The sequence below is a fragment of the Lynx rufus genome, unplaced genomic scaffold (assembly GCF_022079265.1).
Source record: "Lynx rufus isolate CCGP_SWC_20201006 ecotype Redwood Valley unplaced genomic scaffold, mLynRuf1.p SCAF_2, whole genome shotgun sequence".
Lineage (NCBI taxonomy): Eukaryota > Metazoa > Chordata > Mammalia > Carnivora > Felidae > Lynx > Lynx rufus.
The window spans coordinates 172,342,029-172,365,875 of NW_025814834.1; the positions used below are offsets into that span (position 1 = coordinate 172,342,029).

Below are 23,847 nucleotides of genomic sequence, written 5' to 3' on the forward strand. Positions count from 1 at the left end.
ATAAACTCTCACAGTAGTTCTCTCTGTGTGTTGTATCTGAGTGATTTTCATTGCCTCTTTTTGCTTACTTGTTTTTTCTATGATGAACGTATATTACACTTTTATGTTAAGAAAATACAATAAAAACTTGTTTTTAAAAATAGTAGTTTTACTATAGTTTCTGAGGTTTTCATAACATTTCCAGCATAGAAAATGCTTCGGGAAGAAAATAATGGGAAAATAGTCTCTTGTAATTACTGAGTTTGTAATGTTCTCGGCAACCATGCTGACATACACAACTGGAGGCATCTATCAGTTTGGTAGGGTGCCAATTAAAACAATGAAAACTTGGATATAAAAATAAAGGAAATGACTTCTCATCTCCACATCACAGGACAAATTTGGGCTCTTTTAAATTTGCAGCTCAAAACTGGTCTGTACTCGTGTCAAAAGACTCAGATCTCCTTTACTTACGTATGTCTATATGTGTTGTATTCTATGACCAGAGAATTATTGGGTGAGCTGGAAAAATAGGATATAAAAGTAATAATGATATTAGCATGTACCTGTTATTGAGTAGTTACTGACTACAATGCACTGTGCCAAGCACTTTGTAGGTATAGATCTGTTCCAAAACTTAGTTCGGCCTGTATATAAATGTGTCCTTGTTATTTCCGATCACAGATTTCCTTAATAAGGTTCTACCACACAAGCTCCAAGTGTGACTACAGATTCTATAAGGATGGAGACCATGTCTGTTTTGCCCCTTCCGTTTTCAGGATATTCAACAGAGGGTCTAGGACACAGCAAGTGGCCTGAAAAGATATTTACACTACTTGTAACGGTTGCAGCTTTATCTGTGGCTTTACTCATTGATGTGTGGGGGCCTAGTAAAACTAGGGAGTGTGACCCCAAGAAAGAAAGAAATTGCAAGTTGGTGAGCATATTTGTGTGGTGCAATGGAAAGACAATATGAAGTGGTGTGTGATTTCACACCAACTTGTGTGTGAAACAAGTTCACCAATCTAGAACTTCATACCACCAATCTAGATCCCATCCATTCCAGATCAGTATCTATGTGATTTGAATGGAAAAGTGAGTCACGAAGCAACTTTAGCTATGTTTCTTTGCTCTTTGAATCAGTAACCAAAATCACACCATACCAATATCTTAACATCATTATGATGGGTTGAGGTTTTGGATCAACATTCATGCCAAGTAACCTAGCCTAAGGTATAATCACATAATTACATTAGAAAGGAGATTTCAAATTAAAAAATTAAAGGGAAGAAATACAAAGTTACCCAAATGTCAACAAACTTCTCAATTCATTTAAGCCTCTCCCGTGCAAAACACATTTTTAGGCTGTCAACCAGTCCACTGATTTAAAATCAGTCAAATGCCTGAATTATGTGTCACGAAACAGAAAGAGAAGAGAAAATGAAAATGTCAAAACTTTTAAGATGGCAGGATTTTTTTCAGACAATGGAATCACTGATGAAATGCAGTATCTGAACTAACCTTACATAAGAAAGAAAATGGTTGGACTCAAGGAAAAGTTATCATTTCTTTGAAAAGTTCACGTGTCCCATCCCATGCCATTCTAAATACTGCAGAAATATTGACTTAAATCCACCATGTACATTTAGTCTTTTAAAAAGGGGAATGAGGGGCGCCTGGGTGGCGCAGTCGGTTAAGCGTCCGACTTCAGCCAGGTCACGATCTCGCGGTCCGTGAGTTCGAGCCCCGCGTCAGGCTCTGGGCTGATGGCTCAGAGCCTGGAGCCTGTTTCCGATTCTGTGTCTCCCTCTCTCTCTGCCCCTCCCCCGTTCATGCTCTGTCTCTCTCTGTCCCAAAAATAAATAAACGTTGAAAAAAAAAAAAAAAGGGGAATGAATATAGGTAAAATTTAGAGAATAACAAGCATAAAGAATGATTAAGTTGGTAAATGGACTCAAAAACAGCAAAATTGGAATCTTTTTTGAAAGAGTTAAAGAGAAAAGAAATACTGTCTGCACGCAAGAAGAAGCCAAACTATGTATAATCTTCTAAATTTATCGCAGTCAAGTAATATGATCCCTAAGGCTGTCATGAATCTCAAAATTACTTTGTGTTTTCAATTTTTAAAGACTTGTATCGAGCACATTTCCTTATTATATACTTTAATATTTTCTCCATATGCATAATGTATGTTTTGGTTAATTTGCTTCGTATACTTAATTGACAGGATAAAATTTCAAAATGGTAGTAAAATACTTTATGTTAAAAGTGAGAGAACATTAATCCTGACTTATATTTTCGAAATCAAGTTTAGTTTCTGCCCCATAGATTAAAAATAAGCTTCTTGTTAGAATTTCTTTTACCAATTAGCTATGCACAATTGTTATGCAATTACTGTAAGGATTAATGACTGACTGGCTTTTTCTTAATAAATCAAAACTTTAATTTCAATGTATTTTTTAGAAGTATCAGATTTTTTTCAGAATGCAAGCTGGTGCAGCCACTCTGGAAAAAAGTATGGAGGTTCCTCAAAAAACTAAAATTAGAACTACCCTATGACTTAGCAATTGCACTACTAGGCATTTATCCAAGGGATACAGGTGTGCTGTTTTGAAGGGACACATGCACCCTCATTTTTATAGCAGCACTATCAACAATAGCCAAAGTATGGAAAGAACCCAAATGTCCATCGATGGATGAATGGATAAAGAAGATGTGTTGTGTGGAGTATTACACAGCAATATATATATATATATATATATATATATATATATATATATATATAATGGAGTATTACACAGCAATCAAAAAGAATGAATATATATATATATATAGGATGTGTGTGTATGTATATATATATATATATATATATATATATATATATAATGGAGTATTACACAGCAATCAAAAAGAATGAAATCTTGCCATTTGCAACTACGTGGATGGAACTGGAGGGTATGATGCTAAGTGAAATTAGTCAGAGAAAGACAAATATCGTATGACTTTACTCATATGAGGACTTTAAGAGACAAAACAGATGAACATAAGGGAAGGAAAACAAACATAATACAAAAACAGGGAGGGGAATAAAACAGAAGAGACTCATAAATATGGAGAACAAACTGAGGGTTACTGGAGGGGGGGGTGGGAGGGCGTTTGGGCTAAATGGGTAAGGGGCACTAAGGAATCTACTCCTGAAATCATTGTTGCACCAAATGCTAATTTGGATGTAAATTTAAAAAAAATAATAAAATTTAAAAAAATAAAAAAAGTCTAAAAAAAAGTATCAGATTTTTTTTGTTTCATATTAAATATAATTTGTCAAATTGGTTTCCATACAACACCCAGTGCTCATTCCAACAAGTGCCCTCCTCAATGTCCATCATTCACTTTCCCCTGTCCCTCACCCACCATCAACCCTCAGTTTGTTCTCCAGTATTTAAGAGTCTCTTATGGTTTGCCTCCCTCACTCTCAGATTTTTTAAAAAGGATTATAAAATAATACTGCCCTTTTCCTGGAACAAACAAAATATTATTTCAAAGTTCTTTTCAATATGTAAAATAAAGAAGTTTATAGAACAAGAAGCAGAAATTGAGCAGAATGGTGTGTTTAAATGGAACATTTTCTCCTATTGATTGCCATAAAAACCCCAATGGTGGTAAAGAAAATAGAAGATGGATTTCAAGAAGCATTTTGGCTTGTCATTGGTTCACTATTCATCAGACTTTCCAGATTTCTCTCACTTTGCCATTTTCCTAAGCTACCTGAGTCATTTCAGTGTCCAGAAGACCCAGGCAAACATGAAATTCTAGTCATTCAGTGACTCTGATCCTTGAAGGCAGTGAGAAGCCCAACAAGAAAACTTTGAAAGTACAGGCCAAAAACAGTACCTGCAAAGATTCCATTACAGTCATCATTAATATTTGTGGCGGTCAGAATTCTAAGATGGCCCCATGGCTCTTGGCCCCTGGGGTACATACTAATGTAATCTCCAGTTGAATGTGGGCAGTACCTGTGAATATGATGGATGCTATTCTTGTGATCAGGTTGTTGTATTGCAAAGGTGAAGGGACTTTTGCAGATGTAATTACAGTCCCTAATCAGGTGACTTTGAATTAAGTAAAGGATTATTATTCTGGGTGGGCCTGACCTAATCAGGTAAACCCTGTAACAGAGGGACTAGAATAGAGGTCAGAGAGGTTCTCCTGCTGGCTTTGAAGAAGTAAGCTGCCACCAGGGGAAAGAGCCTGTGAGAGGGCCACATGGCAAGGAACTGCAGGGACCTCTAGATGCTAAGCAAGGCCCCTGGCTGATAGCCAGCTCTAAGCAAGGTGGAACCTTAGTCGTAAAGCTATAAGGAACTAAATTCTCCCAATAATCATGAAAGTTTGCAAGAGAACTCAGAGCTCCAGAAAGGAATGTAGTCTGCATGAAATGTTGATTGCAGCCATGTGAGACCCTGAGATGAGGGACAACCTAAGCTGTGTCCAGACTCTTGACCCATGGAAGCTGTCAGGTAATAAATGTGTTTTTTTTTTTAAACTGTATTTGTGGTAATTTGTTATACAGCAATAACAAACTAAGATGATATTCAAATATGAGACTACAGTCCATGCTAGAAATGTGTGCATTAAAGATGCTGACTATGCACTAATTACTCTCTAGAATTCCAGAAGCTTCCATGATTTTTAGCAAATGCATCCTAGGTAGTGTGGTTTTCCACTAGTCTACACTCACCCAGAGAAAACAGTTAAGACATCTCTGCATGTAGCAAAGAGGCAAATAAGTGGTTATTTCCAAAGGCATAAACACTTTGGAAAATTTCTATTTCCCTCTGATTCTTAAAAAAACATACTAATAACAAAAGCAGATCAAATGACATGAAAATCAACTCAAAAATAATTCTTGGGGTCTCTTATAAAAAATCAAGGTTTTTTTGGGGGGGTAAGTTTTTCTATAACTTGATGTTACAAAAAGTAAAAATAAGACACAGGGAAAAAAACACATAATTAATTTCAACTCCCTCTCTCTCCCAAATTATGAGATTACTAAACACTTTGACCAAGAACTTTATAGGGAAAATTATGAAGCAAGTCCTACAGGAATGAGAAGGAAGCATAATGCTGTTCTTTGCTTAAGGAAGCTTCTTAAAGGGGATTTTTAGTCATCAATGTAGATACAATACTAATGGGAAGCAGGGGGAGAAGGGAGAGATCACACAATAGACTAGAACTATTCCAGAAACAATGGAACAACATTCTGGATTTGTTGGAGGACTTATCAAAAATTCATTGTCCTGTGAAAATTATCCCTGGTAATGCTGCTCAGGACAGCAGGACCTTATCTCATCTGTTGTAGGAGTTGGGGGTGCTGTAATTCAAGTTGTCAGAGAAGATTTAACTGGCATGTATTTCTTTCTTCAAACTATCAAAGTCAAGAACAGAAAATTTTCAGTAATGTTCATTTATAGTTGCAATCTGTTTGGGAAGAATGCTGGAAACAAGTAGACTCTGCACTTTTGTTTTAAAATCCAATATTTAAGCAGGTTAGAGAGGACTACAAAATGCTGCAAGTTTGGCTGTTCACGTTTGACTGTCTATATTCTCCAGATCATTGCCTTCATCTAATTCCCAATGACCTATCTTTACTACTGCTTTAGCAGAGCAATTACTATACCAGACCTAAAGACTACTGGAAGCCTCATCCATCTAGTGGCCTCAAGAGGGCTGGGAGGCAGCTAAGGAGATGGTCATCAAACCTCTTATATTTATCATTTCCCCAAAACAGATAAATAGCAAAATCTACAAATTATGGAGTACCTACTATGTACCATGTATTTACAAACATCTCAAATGCTTGTATTTTCATGTATTAATGTATCATGTAATCATGTATTTCATGCTTCCATTTTAGGTATTAATATCCTGCCTACTTATAACTTAATAATGCAGAAACTAGATACCAAGAGATATCAAGCAACTTGTTCAAGATCATACAGCTATTAAGTGGTATTTCAGACTCAGGTCTCTCTTGTTCTGAAACTTGTATGTTTTGTAATACATCACACTACCCTCATATAGTTTCCCTTGTATATTATAAAAACAGTGTCCTATTTAAGTCAATAAAGTATATTTATAGTTGAAGTTTCTAATTTGGTTATGCAGAGAAAAAACTCAAAGGAAGGTTGTATCAACTGCAAAAGAACAGGCAAAAAATAAAAAAGAATCTGAAATATACTAAGAATCATTGTATCTTCTATACCAAAGGTTTTTCTTGGCATTAGTAGGGATTAGTTAGGATTTTATTAAACATACTGCATTTATTACCAGTAATTCTTTAAAAAAATTTTTTTAATTAAAAAAATTTTAATGTTTATATATTTTTGAAAGAGAGAGAGAGTATTACATATTTTTGAAAGAGTGTGAGTAGGGAGGGACAGAGAGAGAGAGGGAAGCACAGAATCCGAAACATGCTCTAGGCTCTGAGCTATCAGCACAGAGCCTGACACAGGGCTCAAACTCATGAACTGGGAGACCATGACCTGAGCCAAAGTCAGAAGCTTAACCGAATGAGCCACACACATGCCCTTATTATAATTCTAAAATAGAATCTCCAAGAAATAAATATCACAGTCTTAGAAGAACATAATGATCCAAAGATGTTAAATTGTAAAAGAGTAAATATATACATTTAATATTTACAATAGGTCTCTTGCCTATTCAACAAGTTGCTTCCTTTATAAAGCCTCCTACAAACATAAGAAAGACCAAAATTCTTTTTTTGAGACTGATACCTTCCAAACCTTCTCTATGTTATAATGTAGTAAATACTACCTAAACCAGAGGTAGAGTCTAACACACACAATTGTCTAGAATTCAGTAAGTCTTGACAACAAGGGAGGCCCCTAAACTACTCAAGTCAGGATCAAAATAGGCAACTTAGCAGAGTCATTTAACTCCTAGGAAAGCAAAGTTTTATAGAAACCATTTCAAGGAGAAGGTTACGATGGAGTCAATCAAATGCTATTGAGAGATCACGTGTAATGAGAATAAATGAGCTCCAGGGGAGTAAGGCCCATGGAACACAGGTTAGAATGGTTTACAAAATCAGGAATGATGAAGCAGGGGAAATGGGCATACTCAACTCTTTGTGAAATCAGTCTTTGGAGGGAAGCAGAAGCTAGAGTATTAGCTCTAAGGAGATGCAGGGAAGCAAGGCAGAGCTTCTTGAAGATGGGAGGCAGTGAAGCATGCTTGCCTACCAGTAGGAACAGTCCAGGAGACAGACAGAAAGCAAAGACTCAGAAAGAGGACAGCTGAGGGAAGGAAGTCCCGAAGAAGGCAAGAAGCCACAGTCACTACTCCAAGCCGGGATCTGAACCCAGCAGGAGAGAGCTCTTTCCGCTTCCGGTGCCCTGCTCCACCAAGGCACCTCCTCCTGAAATAAGTTCTGATCATTTATCTATCTTCCTAATTCAGACTAATCGCGAGCTCGTTTAAAACAGAGCTCATTAAGGATACTTATATATTGTTCTACAGCCTAAATGGCATGCTAACTGCTACTGTGGCTGTTTTCTTCACCGCCCGGCCATTCAGATTCCCTTGCACCTCCTGGTGGAAGTGTGGGCAATGGGTACCCCAGTCATGTCTGTCGGACTGAAGGCATCAGTGTCATTCCTCAGACTCAGGATGAAAGTTGAATAGTACCCGTACCATATTTTACAAGTCATCTACCACCAGCAAATTTATGCTTGGCTTCACCTCTTCCAGCTGGAGAGAGCACAGCACTCCGTAAGCAGCTGCTACACAGGCAAGAACAGGACCTTTCTAGGACCATCTCATCTGTACCTTGTGATGAGATGATCGTCAACCGTGATGCTAAATAAAGGCTGTAATTGCACAGATTAATCCCACAGTTAAAGGGCCATTCTGTTCCTCTGGGTAGAAACACATGCTGTGTGCTACGGGGAGCAGTTCAAGATCCTGCACTCGTCTTAGATTTGTGTCTTAATGATAAAATCCATTATGGTTCATTCCAATGTAATTTATTATGATTAACACACTCAACAATAAAAAAGGTAAAACATTCAGACTATTTTGACTTTTACCCTTTTTCAGTGAATAGAAACGTTTTAAAATCATTTTTATGATGGGGAGAATAAAATGGGAGTTAATACAGCTTCTGAGGTTCATCCTTCTTACTCTATACGCAACCATTTCAGATGAGCAGAAAGGACCCCCCAAAGAATTACCACATCATAAAGAAGTTCAGGTAATTTAAAAGGCTTGCATACAAGTGATTTCTTCAATTTTTTAAAATGGGAGAATGGAGTAAAAATTATATGGATTATTCAGGAGAAAAGAAATGATGAGTTCTCTAATGTATTCCAAATGTTCATTTGTGAGTGAAAATTTACAACCCGAGAGAGTAAAGAATAGACACAAGGAAAATGTCATGTAAAGATCTGGTTCCTGGGCCAACAATAAAGTTCCCTGATTTTTTAGGGGATTTCCTCTCCTTTCAGGATAAGTACAGACACCCCAGTGTCAGGACTGAAGTTTAAAAAATTGTACTTCATGCTCCTAATATTTACAAGTTGGAGATTCCCTATCCATTCTCTCTTGCCTCTATCCCATCCTCCATGTGTTTAGGGAAGGACTGATTTTGGCTCAACACAGCAATCACACATATTCACAGAGGACTGAGAATAAACAAGAAATTACTGAGAAAACCAAGTAATTTCCTTTGCATGAAAAATAAATATAGTATAGCATAGCATAATGTTTTATTCATCCTGCCTAGATACCCAGCTGAAAAGTAAAAAACTCAATCATACATATGTTTGGTTCATATCTGCCCTATCCAATATGGTAGCTACTAGCCACATGTGGCTACTTAAATTTAAATTAATTAAAGTGAAATGAATTTAAAAATTCAGTTGCTCAGCACAGCCACATTTCAAGTGCTCAAAAGCCATATTTGACTAGTTGTTACAGTACTGGACAGTGCAGATGTAGAACATTTGCATCACTGCAGAAAGTTCTATTAGACAGCCCTGGTTTACATGCCACCAAATAATTTTTCACTTTTTTGGTCCTATTGTTGTATAACAGGTAAATCTTACTTTTATATTTTTTCAGCATGTTTAGCCCTTTTGTAAGTTACAAAAGTAAAACATAGGTACTATACAAATACAGAATTACATATTGTGGTGGTGCGGGGAGGATGAAGGATCAGTAGCCCTCTCCTCCCCATTGCCAACAGGCTGGGGATAAACCAGTGCTCAAGCTTGGTGAACATCTTTATAGGTAGTTTTCTCTATCTAGAATACCAGTTTCGGTGATGTGAAGTTAAGTGTTTATTAAAATATGCTCACTGATTTTGTCAGTCAGAACATGATCAAAAGCTTGGAGTTTAAGGGTCGTACTGGTAAAATTTAATTTTAGAGATGTCGTCTGTGATGTTCCATGTTTGGGATAAGCCTGCACCGGGGATCTATTCATCCCTGTGTTCCTTGGATGCGAGCAGAACACCCATCACTTTACTTAAGGTAAAATTTGAAACTGACTGGAACATTTCATAGAGGAAAAAAGAAATATAATTTTAGGCCTCTTCAAATTGCTTGAAGTGTGAAATCAAGTAATGAACACTAGAAAAGGTTCTGTCAGCTAGAATCTAAGCTTAGTGTAGTCAGCATTTTCCTGCTAAACCTTATTATGGCAAAGCATTTGATTTTTCATCTCTGTACTGTTCATCCCCGCAAATAAACTACTTTGACCTCCACCTGTTACTTAGTGAAATCTGCCCACCATCCTTCAATAACCCTATTCTTTGCCATCAAAGGCGTTTGAGTTGTTGAGAAACTGGGAAGACAGAGCTGTGTAAGGAGCTGAACTGATAGGACTTTATAACTATGCAGTAGTTCATAGTTCAAGCAGGACGCTACATAGCAAAAGGAAACTTTTTTTTCCTTTTTTTTAAAGGCAATGCCTGTGGATGCTGGAAGGGGGCAACACATTTCATCATTTTAACATGGAATTTTTCACAGAAAGAGATTCTCTTTTGAGCTCTTATTTAATGCAGAAAACTCCTGGCCCTTTCTTTATAAGGAAAACCTCTCTTTCCAAGAGTTATGCCTTCATTTTAGACAGATGAGCCACAAGGTCATTTCAAAGCTTAAAAACACTGCAAGTTATGCTCATTATGCAAAACAAAATGAACCACGAATCTCAAATGCAGCTTTGTGGATGCAAAAGGACCACGCTCTGATTAAACACCATTAAAACAAAAAAATTAAAATTAAAAAGGGAAATAACTATACACAACTCCATAAATCATTTTCCAAAATATCTGACAAAATAGTCTCTTTTTTTTTTAACAATGACATCTCAGGAAAAAAAAAAATTTCTGTGTAAAGTTGCACTTCTCCTGATTAATGCTACACTCAACACAAGAGACAGCGTCTGTCTAATTACACTGAATACTTATCTGAGAGGGATTAGCAGGATGTTTCTGCTCACTGTCATTCTTTGTGACAACGTAATGATAGATCCGTTTACTTAGGAGTGCAATTATTAAAAACCGTGCTGTTTTCTTAACTGTCTTCATATCTTGGAAATATTTTATTAAAAATTACTTAGCTGACACTAAGGGTAAATACTTGGCACAGTTTTTCATATCAATTAAGTCAAGGAGTTCGTTCCATTCAGTCACAGCCTTAGTAGAGAACCTTATTTAAGTTTGGTGATCACCATAATGCTTAATGATGATTAATGCTTAAGTTAATGATTCACGCTTTTTTCTCCTTGTCTTATTTGTCCAAATCCTAAAGTTTGGTTTTCACTTAAACTAAAAACTGCTCGTGGCCGACATTCTCTCTGGAGTCATGATTTAGCGCTTCTCCTTCATATTCACGCCTTTTTTTTTTTTTTTTGGATCCCAACACAAGGATCCAATTTTATACAGACAACTCCCCACAGGCCAATCAGAAAGGGCTTCTAGCAATATACCATCTTTTGCAGCTTTTTCTACTCGTGTAATTAACTTTACCCAGCATCTATTAGGAAAAGGTCTTTACACAAGATAAAAACTGAAAAGCAAACCATGTTGGGCTCTACAAGTGGGCTGGCTATCGTCAAACCAAAGGACTATTTCCATATGTGTCTAAAGAGACAAAATGAGGGTCCTTTCTTTTTTTCCCTTCCACTTTCCAATCTCAAATGACAGTTGTCAGCAACTGTGTCCCTGCACGTAAAAAACAACAACCAAATTTGTGTACTGAATGTAAGTTGCTGAACTGCTCCCACAAGACAGAGTTTGTTTCTATGGCTTTGTCAATTTAAGACAACTGTCAACTAGTCCAAGTGGCAGATAATGACATTTAAAACAAACTATATCTCTGGAAAAGTCTCCAAATGTGTGGCCAGGACATAAATTTATGTAACCCAATATAATGATTATGTATTATAAAGATTTTTTTTTTTTTTTTTACCTAAAGGCATGTTAAGGCTTCAATGCTGATGGACAAACTCATAAAAATATCAAGCACATCAAAAGGAGAAAAATTACCAGTTAAGTCTTTTGAGGATAAGATTTCTTTTCTGAAAAGAAAAAAAAATCACCCACTGAAAAAGAGAACTCTTAAAATTAGAAGCAGGTGTCACCACTATGAAGTGATAAATATCAAAGAATAACTGGCCCTGAAAAGCACTCTTATGCAACCCATACTACTTTTAATCCTTACATATGTATTTTGACATAAGAACACGAAGAGCTGCGTATATCAGTCCCTAAAGAGTGTTAAAACACAGGAGACGTTGCACAGCCATTTTGATAAACCCTCTCTTCAGTTGGGTTCATGAAATGGCTGAAAGGCAGATGGCAAATCCCGACTGGCATTGAGTCGTAAGTAATCTTGGTATACTAGAATTCATTAATCTTGGAAGCTGATCACAGCGAAGTGATTTCTGGGTTGGGATACCCAACAAGGCGGAGTAATCTGGTATTACAGAGGACACTTCAGATTAGAAATGGATATTGGGTTGTCATTCCTTGACTTCCTAATGGTCTGAGTGCATTTCCAGCGATGCAAATGAAAATTTTAACTACATCTCATTACATACAATCGCTAAAGACAGCAATGTTTCTTCAAAATGAAGGGCAATGAGATGTTCGGACCACATTAAAACCCGGAAGAGCTGCAGTAGTATCTGAATGACTACCACACATTCACAGCTGTCTGTAAAGCCCGCTCTCCACAGTGGGCTGAAGGAACCGGATCACAACACAGAGTTCTCACTCTAAACAGACCAGAGAACCAAGAACCAGAGTAACCCAGTATTTTAAATCCAGAAGTTTCAGAGGGGCTTTCAATTGTTAATAAAGGGAGGTCAGTAATACTTTTCTCTGAAGACATAAGCCAATTAACTGTATTTCAAAAGATTCAGTGTTTCTATGGCAGTTTAATTGTTCATCAAGGTTAAATGATGCTATGAAATAAAGTGACTTTTTGATTCCTGAAGTCTCCTATTTGAGAGACACACTTTGTGATTCAGCGCTGGAGAGAACCCTCTCCATTTTAGGACTTGTTGTGTTGTTCAGGAATCCATCAGGGGACAGCCCCTGATTTACTATGTCAATGTGAGCATTTCTCGTAATCTTGAAATGGGTGTCATATCTTTGATTAATTGATGAGTTTATGATGTATTTGAAATCCTTGTTTGGATCGAGTTGGATAAATAGGCATTATTGTGGTCCTCTGCTGAGTAGGAAAGCAATTGGGATGTGGACAACCTCATCAGAAACTGCCATGTAGCACAGGCAGAAAAGCTATGGACTCTTGAGATCTGTGTGGGCAGGAGGGTTTCTTTCTTTCCTCTCTCCCCTAGTCCCCACATAAAGCCCCTATTCTGGAGTATGGTGATACTATTCTGGAGTATCAGTGTCTTTAATAAAGTAAAGACACTGATGCCAAAAAAAAAGATAACTTTATTCCTAGATAGACCGATGGTGCTGTATTTGATTATTTAACATTTAAATAGAATACTCAGTATGTGGGAAAAGTATAAAAAACATATGAGAAATGGAAGTAAGTCTGAAAACAGACTTATTACTGACCTGTATCATTTTTTACAAATTAAAAATATATATGTCTTAGAACAATATCTGGCCCATAGTAAGCACTCAATAAACAGTGGCTATTACTTATAAAACACATATTTAAAATTCCAGCAGCATTCCAATGACAAAATACAGGTTAATTTACCTTTCATTGTTAATCAAATTGTGGTACTATTTGAGTCTATGAAATATCTACATTATGTTCAAAGAACGGACGAAGTAAGAACACTAAAGAATTTTTTCTCTTTATATCAGAGGTTAAAACCACCTTCTGTTTGAGTTCTACAAATATCTAATAATGTTTATTAGATAAATAAAATGTATTAGATACAGGAAAACCAGCACAGTGAACTCTAAGGTAAGTCTGATCTGCTATCTATCTAGTTACCTATAAATACCTATCTCTTTTGTTTCTTCTCTTCCAACTATACTTTCTGATTATTCTTCCCTTTGGTGAATTGAATGTTAATTCAGAATAATTGTGTTTCCTCTAAGTAAACATTTGCTTAGATTCTGCCCAATTTCATTACCCATAAATCAGAACACTCTTTTTTCAGGAAGGGGAGATTTGAGTCCATGGGTGCAGAAAGATCTGTGTATTTCCTGAGAGATTTCTAGCACACTGGTTTTCTGCATGATTTTTAGAGATAAAGAAAGATAAGACTTCTATTATGAAGGGACTAGCATTTACTGATGCTCCTTTAATAACGGAATGGTTGACAGAGTGGAGGACTGTGGCCCAAGCCAATGAATAAACTCCTACCCTGCATAAATCAGCCTACTCTTGCCTTGTATTGTAGCCACTGGATACTTGTTTAAGCAGTTACCCCTCCTTCCTTCGCTGGCTGTAAGCAGTTTGAGGGCAAGGTCTATCTTGGGTTGTTTGTTTATTTTTCCCTGTATCACCTTGCATAGTGCTTTGCATAAAAAAGACACAGATATGTGCAATATGTTTTCAACTTAATTTCATGTACAGGCATGCCTCAGGGAGGGGGTACAGCTCAGTGGTAGAGCATGTGACTACAGGCATACCTTGGAGATAATGCAGGTTCGGTTCCAGACTACCACAATAAAGCAAAGATTGCAATAAAGCAAATTAAATGAATTTTTTGGTTTCCCAGTGCATACAAGAGTTATATTTACACTATACGATAGTCTACTAAGTGGGTAGTGGCATTATGTCTAAAAAAACAATGTACATAACTTAATTTAAAAATATTTTATTACTGGGGCACCAGAGTGGCTAAGTCAGCGATTGACTCTCAGTTTCGGCTCAGGTCATGATCTCATGGTTCGTGGGTTTCAGTCCTGTGTCATGCTCCATGCTGACAGCCCAGAGCCTGCTTGGGATTCTATCTCTCCCTCTCTCTCTGCCTGTTCCCTGTCCATGCTCTCCCTCTCTCAAAATAAGTAATAAACTTTAAAATAAAAATACCTTATTTCTATGCTAACCATCATCGGAGCTTCCTACAACATAACCACTGATCACAGATCACCATATCAAATATAATAGTGATGAAAAAGCTTGCAATATTGCAAGAATTACCAAAATATGACACAGAGACATGAAGTGAGCAAATGCTACTGGAAAAATGATGCCAAGAGACTTGCTTGACACAGAATTGCAACAAACCTTCAATTTGTTAAAAACACAATATCTGAGAAGTACAATAAAGGGGAGCACAAACAACTGAGGAATGCTTGTATCTTAAACTCATACAGCACTTCAGAGTTTTCAAAGTATTTACCGGAACAAAAAGATATATAGGATTTGTATAAAGCTTTATGGTTTATTACGTCTACTTTACATATGTTAAAAATACGTCTGGTGCCATGCACAGAACCTTGCACACAGCTGGTGCTTCATAAATGGCAGTCCCTACTTCTATTATCATCTCAGCTGATCATTTCAAACTTACAAATCATGCAGGCTAAGCTGTTCCCCTGCCCCCAGTTGTTTACATAGGAGGAAATGAAAATTCAGAGAAGTACTCGGCTAAAATTCCCAGGCGGGTTGGGTTCATGGCAGAATACAAGAATTGTAGAGTTTTGATTCTTAATTTGTACTCTTTCCTCTTTGCAACACATTCTATTTCACTCTTATTTTCTCCCTCCTCAGCGAGCCTGTGAAGATTGTTGTGGCTGGAATAAAATTTGCTTTACGGTTCCTCCTTACTACATGCTAAATAAGGCCACATGATGAGCCAGCACTTTGCTAACAGAGGCCACTGGGGCTGTGCTGAAGATGGAGACAGGAACAGGGCAGGGCAGAAGATTTCACACACACACACACACACACACACACACACACACACACACACCCAAGGTATAAGCTACATCTCTTTCTTCCTTCTTTCTGGAATGTTTACACAGCCTCAATTTCAAACATGAAATTAAAAATTTGGAGATCTGGATAATTTATTTACTCAGACAAGCCCAGCTGAAATGCAGCATCTGTTTTCCTGGGAGCCTCTGTATTCACAAAATTGTGCATCTGGGTTCTCAGATACAAGTGAAGCTTCACTCCTTCGTACAACAAACCTACGCGGCACTCTGCCTCCAGAGCACTTCACCCTGCGCAAAGGGTGAGATCAGACATGCGTGGCCTCCATCTTATCGTTTATTTATTCAACGGATATTGATTGAATGGGTACCCTGTGCCACGTACTATACTGGGCTTCAGGAAAACAACAGTAATTTTTTTTTTTTTTTTTTTTACTGTGCTTCCTCGTATATGATACATTTATGTATATGTGGGGAGAGTATTTCTTTTCTTTTTATAGGTAACCTTTTGGACTCCCGATTACAATAGGTTATTTTGGGCCCTTTATTTGGCCTTAAAAAATAAAAACAGCCTTGATAAAAAAAAAAAAAAGTAAGGACATTTTGGAAGGGTGGTTAGAGTGCTACTGTGTAATATAGCTTTCCTGTCATAACCCCTTGTTTGGATGAAATTTCTCTGATAAAGGAGGGTCACTAAAGAACAGCCGCCTTGCTACTCTACCAGTGTTCCCTGGTGTACCCATCTCTAATGAGCAGGTGCCAATACTCAAGGGATAATGGAAGAGAATGTTGCTGCAGAATGATGCTTCCCCACTGCTCCATAAATGCAGAAGAAAAGCCAAGACATTGATCCTATGGCAGTGTTCTGTAACAGTGACTATTCTTATTACGGCAGGAGACTGTGGGAGATTTAATCACTGTCCCTAATATATGCTAGTGCAGCGGAGTGTCTGTGATCAATGTACTACTGTTACCAGCCTGCTGCCTTTTTATTGGCACTGATAATAGGCCTCCTCCTTATGTGTCTCAGCTACAAGTTTAAGTTGGTAAACTTCCCCCACTCTTATAATTGATGGATGATGGCTGGCAGTCAAATTAGGACCAGCAGAGTTGGGAATCCAAGTGAACCTAACGTGTGGTATTTAAAATTACAACGAACGAACAGAAGTCTGAAAAATGCAACTGTGCTTGCAGTGGCGGTGACACTGAACTCTGGTTCTAAAGGTCCCAGGCTAGAGGTTGACCAGATGTTTACGAAGCCATTCTTCTACAAATGCCTTTAAAAAATGTATTTCTTTACTTAATAATTATGGTAAGAACAGACCACATATTACTGGAGTGCTTGATTTTGACCTTCAAAAATGAAGACTACTTAGTCTTTGGGAAGAAGTTTATCTCTGAAAGAAGTTTATCACTGAAAGATTTTATGAAAATAACTACAATTAAACTTACTATTTATCAAATTTGACTTACAAATGTTTCACTGAACTGTGTAGAACGTCCAACAACGTGGCTAATGCAATTGTGTCTGTTAGCAAGGTTTTGCAATCCCAATATAATTGAAGGCCATGCTATTTCTGAACATTTTCTACAGGAGAAAATTGAAGGAGCCTCTTACTCCTGTTTTCAGGCACAGTACTAGATTTCACTGAAAAGTCCCATAATTTCATGTTTTTTCGCAACAGAAATTGATCTTAACTTCTGCTGCAACTACACTGAAATGTATATGCTTGATGCAGGTGTGGTCCTAAGCACAGTAAGTGGTGGCCCTCAGGAATCTGTGAAATGCACTGGACCCTTCAATGAGTCACTTTGGGTGACACAGAACCTGAAAAGGTTCATAGGACAACCACAAAGCTGCCTTGCAACTTAGGAAGAAAGAGGCAGAAAGAGCACTTACATTTATATATACTAATAGATGAAAGGCTGCGAAATACCAAGTCCCACGTTCAAGTATCTGAATGTTTCTCATCTGGGTTCCAAGTGAAACCTCGTTCCATGGCCGCCGTTTGAGGAAAGTGTCCTTAATTCTCCAGTCAGATTGAACAACTGCCTTCTTTTACTTCTACAGGATTTAACCCTGCCTGTTTTCAACTACCATCAGCTGAGTACAATCTCAATGATACTTTGCATGATTAGAGAACATTAACTTTAAAAAAGGACTTTGGCACTTGGAATGTTCAAGTTCAAATTCATTACCTCATTGACCGTGGTAACTCTGTGACAGAGACGGGGCAGAAACAACAGCTCTCATCTCACAGACAGTGACTGACAAGTGAGGACATTTGATGCGCCCATAAAAATAGGGACTTGATGGAGTTGTCTTTGTATGTACTCCATTACTGCACCCGGTCGGCACTTAGTATTCAATGACTTGGTTTGACTTGAATTATACCAATCAGCCATTCTTCGTGCACTTAAAGTGGAGGAAGATGAGAGAGATGGAGAACGTTCTTTCATGCAGTGAGGTATCTAAACACTGCATGAATCATTGCGTGAGTGTACTACCTTCTCTGATATGTTTTAAAAGAGGTTAGATTTTTATCTATCTAGAAAAATGTTAAAGGCATTCCTATTTAAAATAGGGAGGAAGGTTGGGGAGTACAACATGGAAAGTTCAGGGTGCCTCTAGACAAAGACTGAGTGGTGAAAATAATCACCACTGTTCACAGGGAACAGTCGAGGGAAGGGTCTGTGTGAGTGCTTTTCAATCCCTAACACATATAAACATCACCCAGACAAACATCATCAGCTGTTAAAATTCAGTTGCTTTGGGTAGGGCCTAAAATTCCTTATTTAAAGAAATTTTTTTTAATGTTTATTTATTTTTGAGAGAGATAGAGACAGAATGTAGGTGGGTTAGGGGCAGAGAGAGATGGAGACACAGAAGCAGAAGCAGGCTCCAGGCTCTGAGCTGTCAGCACAGAGCCCGACGTGGGGATCGAACTCACGAGCTGTGAGATCGTGACCTGAGCCGAAGTCAGACGCTCAGCCGACTGAGCCACCCAGGTGCCCCATAAAATTCTTTATTTTTAATAAGTTCTCAGGTGATGTTGCCATGTTGCCAGTCCTCTGACCACACTTTGAGTAGCTAGGTTATACCTCATACGATATAGTGTCTCATATGGGTGTTCCTCATACTTGTGTAAGAGAAACTTTGATATGGAAATCTGAAAAATATCAGACATAAATCAGGGTGGTTACATAAAATATTCTATAAAAATTCACTATTGTGGTTCTTGTTATAAAGCTTGTAACACTGAATTATCTTAAAAAGAATTATCTTAAAAAAAATAAAGTACTATCTTAAAAAAATAAAGGTTTGATTCACTTAAAGGAATACCCTTGAAGGCAAGGGTATCTGTAATAAAGTCTGGTACACTATTACCTGTCCATGGGGCCCATGCTTGAGGCTCAGCGACTGTTCTGCTTACTTGTTAGTATCTGGATGTGACTAAATAACGGTCTACAGATTGAGAATATAGTAAATATCAATTCTAGGAGGATTACTGGTGGCAAATTCTGTTTTCAGGTTTATTGACAACACCCCAATGGAGCTTTATAGGCTCTGTTCATTCAATCAATCAATATTTACTGAGTACCTATTATGTGTCAGATGCTATACGGGTGCTGGGAATATAGCAGTGGGAAATACTCACTGAGTCCCACTGCTCATGGAGTGTACATTCTAGAGACAGAACACAGCAGCAATGAACAGTGGTATGGAGGGGAAAAAAAGTAGGGTTACAAATTATAAAATGATGGAAGAGAAACAGCAATTATTTAGATCACTGGGGGCCCCTCCAGTGAGATATTATTTGAAGAAAGATCAGGATGCTGAATATGATTGGATTTTATGGGAAAAAATGATATTTTACTCTGTTAACAGTTAATACTATTTGCTCATCTATTGTGTCCTTTGAGTATTTCATAACCCACATCCCTTCTCTGGTTACAGTTGTATGACAAGGGTTTGGGGTAAGGAAAGTGGGGGACTTTTTAGGTCTTTCTGATGAGTTTTTTGTTTTTTATTATTATGGTTTTAATTTCAATACAAGCCCAGGACATGAGACCTTAAATTATAAGCATAAACATTATGGTAAAAGGGGTTACTGAGCACAGAAGACAAAACTTAAACTCTGAACTTAGACTTAGGTTGAAATTTGGATCCTGTATCCACAGGTTTGCTATCTGTATGGCCCTAGGCAAGTCACTTATTCATTCATTCATTCATTCATTCATTCATTCTTTATTTATTTATTTATTTATTTATTTAGAGACAGAGAGAGAGAGTGCAAGTGCATGTGCATGAGCTGGGGAGGGGCAGAAAGAGAAGAAGAGAGAGAATCCCAAGCAGGCTCTATGCTGTCAGTGAGGAGCTCAATGCGGGACTCGATTTCAGGAACTGTGAGAGCATGACCTTAGCCGAAATCAAGAGACAGATGCTGAACCGACTGAGCCACCCAGGTGCCCCACTTATCCTTTTATAATTCCGTTTTCATCTATACAGAGGCAAGATCATTCTATCTTGCATAATTTAGAGTAATTAAATAAAAAACCTGATAAACAGTAGGTACTCATACAATCGCTAACTATAATTTTTACCATATATCCAAAAGCACTGTGCACAGTGTCTGATTCAATGTAGGCGCCTGCCTGTTGGTTTCCTTCCTATTTATGTGCATTATCAGTTTCTCTGCAATTTTTCATTTGTACAGATAAACAAGAGTTGATGGTATGTGAGTTTTTGCTTGATAGAATTTCATAGGACTCATTTCATCAGTGCATGATTAGCTTCAAAGCTTCGAATCTAACCCAGTTTTTGAGATAACTGGGAAATGAAACTAAGTGGAGGGAACAAATGTAGCATTGTAAGAGAAGCAAAAGTCAGCTTGAGGTTGTCTGATGTTCTTAAACTAACATCATCTTTCATCTCCTATGCCCTTCTTCCCAGATAATAAGAGCTGTGCGCTAAAAGTGCTGAGATAAACTAATGGGGAACAGGATACTACAAAAGACATTTGAAAGAGCCCATGTAATTTACTGCATGTCTGGTTTGTTTTACTTTCCAAAGCCTTCCTGTTGCTCAAGGAAATTTGTCTCCTCTGGCAACCTTCGGCCCTCTTTTGGCCGGGAGTTCTAAAAAAGCATTTGAGGGCAGGTAAACAGATGCAAAGCTCTCTGAGTGAGGAGTAAGGACAGGCCTTGCTTCCTGTGTCACCTCTGAGGCAAAAAGAAAGTATCTTTTAGTATTTGTTTTAGAGAATAATCTCCAATGTAGGTAACCAAGATTCTGCCGGTGCATTCAGATATACATAACTCCCAACATGTTCTGAAGGTAATTTACATGAGTGAACCACTAAAAGCCTCCTACTCAATGAACTGTACCCCTGGGGAAAAGCTATGCAGGCCCGGATCAGTGTGGGAACAACATAAGGGTGTTCTCTGTGCCAAAAAGGGGATTGGGCTAGATGGAAAATCCCCAAAAAGGACCATCTGGCAGCATAAATTATCCATTTAAAATGGCTGGTGTGAGTTAATGACACCAAAGTCACCACGAACATGTACAACATCCTTTGGTTGAGTTTTAATGTCCCCTCAGGCCCTGTTTCAATTATGACTTTCTATGCTGAATATGGCCACATATAAATGTATCCACTGTCCTCCCCCCCCGCCCCACTCCCAACACATATACCATGAAACTGCATTTTTCTGTAATGAAACAGGGATAGAGAATGGAGCACCAATCCAAGAATATAGTATAATTGTGGGGGATTTTCTATTATGCTACATATATAGTATCATTACCCCAAAATAATCCGGCCGTTAAACTTCCATTATTTAATAACTGTGAAGGATACAGGCATTCAGATGTTAAAATTTATGATCATTTAAATCATAAGGTGCAAACAGGAATAGAATTACTCTGAAAACAAGAGTCACTAGGTCAAAGTACCCTATATTTAACCTACCCTCTCTGCCCCCAATAGGCTCCCCAAAAATCTACTTAAGGACCCAGAGAACAGTCTCATGGTGGGGGAGCTTCATGTACATCAACACAGCAAAGCAGCTTCAATATGTATAAAACTGCATTAGTACAACACTCGAACACAATGTACCAAACCTATCTATTTTGATTCTGAGTTTCACTGAAGCAGGTGAACTGGATAGGACTCTAATTAGCCTTTTAAAAAGGGTTCAAAGAAGTTGTACATCTTTTAATTTTTTAATAGCACATAAACTTTTCATTGGCACTATCCTGAGGTCTTGCTGATGATGCCATTAGTGGCAATGAGCAGTCAGCAGTCAGCATTTTCATTTAGGCCTGGGTTTTTTTTTTTCTTTTTCTTTTTTTTTTTTTTTTTTTTTTTTTTTGAGAGAGAGAGAGCATGTGTGAGCCAGGGAGAGGGGCAGAGGGAGGAAGAATCTTAAGCAGGCTCCGTGCTTGGGGCAGAGCCCAACGTGGGGCTCAATCCCACATCCCCAGGATCATGACCTAAGCCAAAATCAAGAGTCAGATGCTCAACAGACTGAGATACCCAGGTGCCCAGCCTGGGCTTATTTCTTAGCCACTTTCAGTGAACTGGCATGGCTAAGTGTGGCACGAAGCTGCACCTTGACAGACGGTCCACCACACCCTGAGTGCTGTGTTAGTAATAATTAGAAACAATGAGAAAAAGGAGACTAATGTCCCCGTCTCCCTACTTGCCATATCACCATGTAATGATCTCCTTAAGCAGGTTGCCGACCCCCAACCATGAATTCCTTGAAAGCAAAAGCCACAACCTTCCCATTCATCCTGGAGTTCCCAGAACCAGGCGGTGTCTCACCCAGAGAAAGCTCCCTATGAGGATGGCTGAATAAGTGAGTGAGCCTGCTAGGTAGAAGCAAGGCCAAGTGAAATTTCTGCCTTTTAGTAAGGGGAGTGAGATAAAGGACTCGTCCAATGGGGCCCGAGGTCTTGTTCGGTCTTGTTCTGTTTTTGATTATCATACAATAAAACTGCAGGGGTGGGGGATGGAAGGTGTAGGTTTCTGTGAACATAAACACACGTATAGATGGATTCCTGAACCCACCACCACAGTCAGGATACAGGGCAGTTCCATCAACCCCCAAATCTCCCTCATGCTATTGCCTCTGAGGACTGCTTTTTAACATGTCAGGGAGGAGAGACAGAAGTTAAGATCTGAAGACCAAAGGGTGGGCTCAGAAATCTCCTTGGTGCCTGTCTGCTCTTGCAAGGAATCACTCTGAGGCATAGGTGGGGGAGAATGATCAGAAAGCATTTTGTTTTAAACTTACTCTGTGCTATGTATAATTCTTAGATGGGTCATATATGTTACCTTATTTAATTCTCAAGAGCACTGAAACCGCTATTATTACTGACAAAATAAAGAAATGGGAACATTTATGCTCAGAGAGGTTAGGTCATTTGCCCATAATCCCATAGCCAGCAGAAGCTAGAGCCAGGATTACATTCTGTCTATCTATTCCAAAGCCCACACTCTAACCTCTTGATCCATTTGACTTTGCAGATTGAGGAAGGCACTGGAGAAGATTCTCCCTTGTTCATGTGGAGGTTAGACATTGATTAAGGTTTCAAAAGGTTCCTGCTATCCAAACTATTCCTCTCAAGACTCCAGAGCCAAGATTAGACTATCCCAGGAGGTCAGAATAGCAGTCATCATTTGCTTATTTCACTAGAGATGGACATAAAGATAGTTGTTCCATTTAAATAGAAAAACAATCATGATGATAGCCAAAATTAGGAAAAAAATATTTAAACATCTCCTCCTTTTACACAAATCTAAGTATAAACTGTGGCACAGGGAGCCCAGTCTCCTAGTCCAGTTGAAAAAGTTGACAGGTTTCTATTTAAGATTGTTCCAAGACAATCCAAAAAGCCAATCCCCAAAGGCTCTTGGCATAAAGACAAAAGCAAAGGCAAATGCATATGGGATTGTAGTGCAGGTAAAAATATGGAAGCGTCAAAAACCACATACTGTTCTTCCAGCCTTTCATTTCAGTTGAATTGCTGCTTTGCACGGCCGCCCTTTCAAGAAAGTAGCAGCCAGAGACAAACAAGTGTTCGCGTTCAGCACGTCGACTGCTTCGAGCCTGCTTCCTTCACTGTACGCGGCATGGCCGCCGCCATGTGCATCGTAGGCCTGAGCGCGCCCGCCCCGCTTACCTGGCTCCACTTCATGCCATCCGCTCGACTGACTGCCGCTTCCCGGGGAGCGCCCTTGGCCTGTGTAAAATGGCTCTTCACCAGGACTGTCCATTTCATCCTCCACGGACTTGAGGCGCTTTGTGGAGCTGAAATAATAAACGGGTACATGTTTAAAAGCCTTCCAAACCACCTCTCTTGGACACTGCATCTCTGGCTGAAAGAAAGCCAAAGGAGGAAGCAATTGGGCAACTCGGTGGAGTTCTAGGACTCTCTCTAGGCTCAGGTTCAGGTT

The 23,847-nt window shown here is 38.5% G+C and overlaps 1 protein-coding gene across 2 annotated transcripts in view; it reads right to left on the minus strand.

Annotated features, from left to right (window-relative positions):
• Positions 1–23,847, minus strand: part of NFIA (nuclear factor I A) — a 367,160-nt gene that overhangs the window by 76,922 nt on the left and 266,391 nt on the right. For both annotated transcript variants that reach the window (XM_047083781.1, XM_047083780.1), the window contains exon 6: positions 23,574–23,701. In XM_047083781.1, coding sequence (XP_046939737.1) covers positions 23,574–23,701 — 128 coding nt within the window. The remainder of the gene's footprint in view (positions 1–23,573; positions 23,702–23,847) is intronic.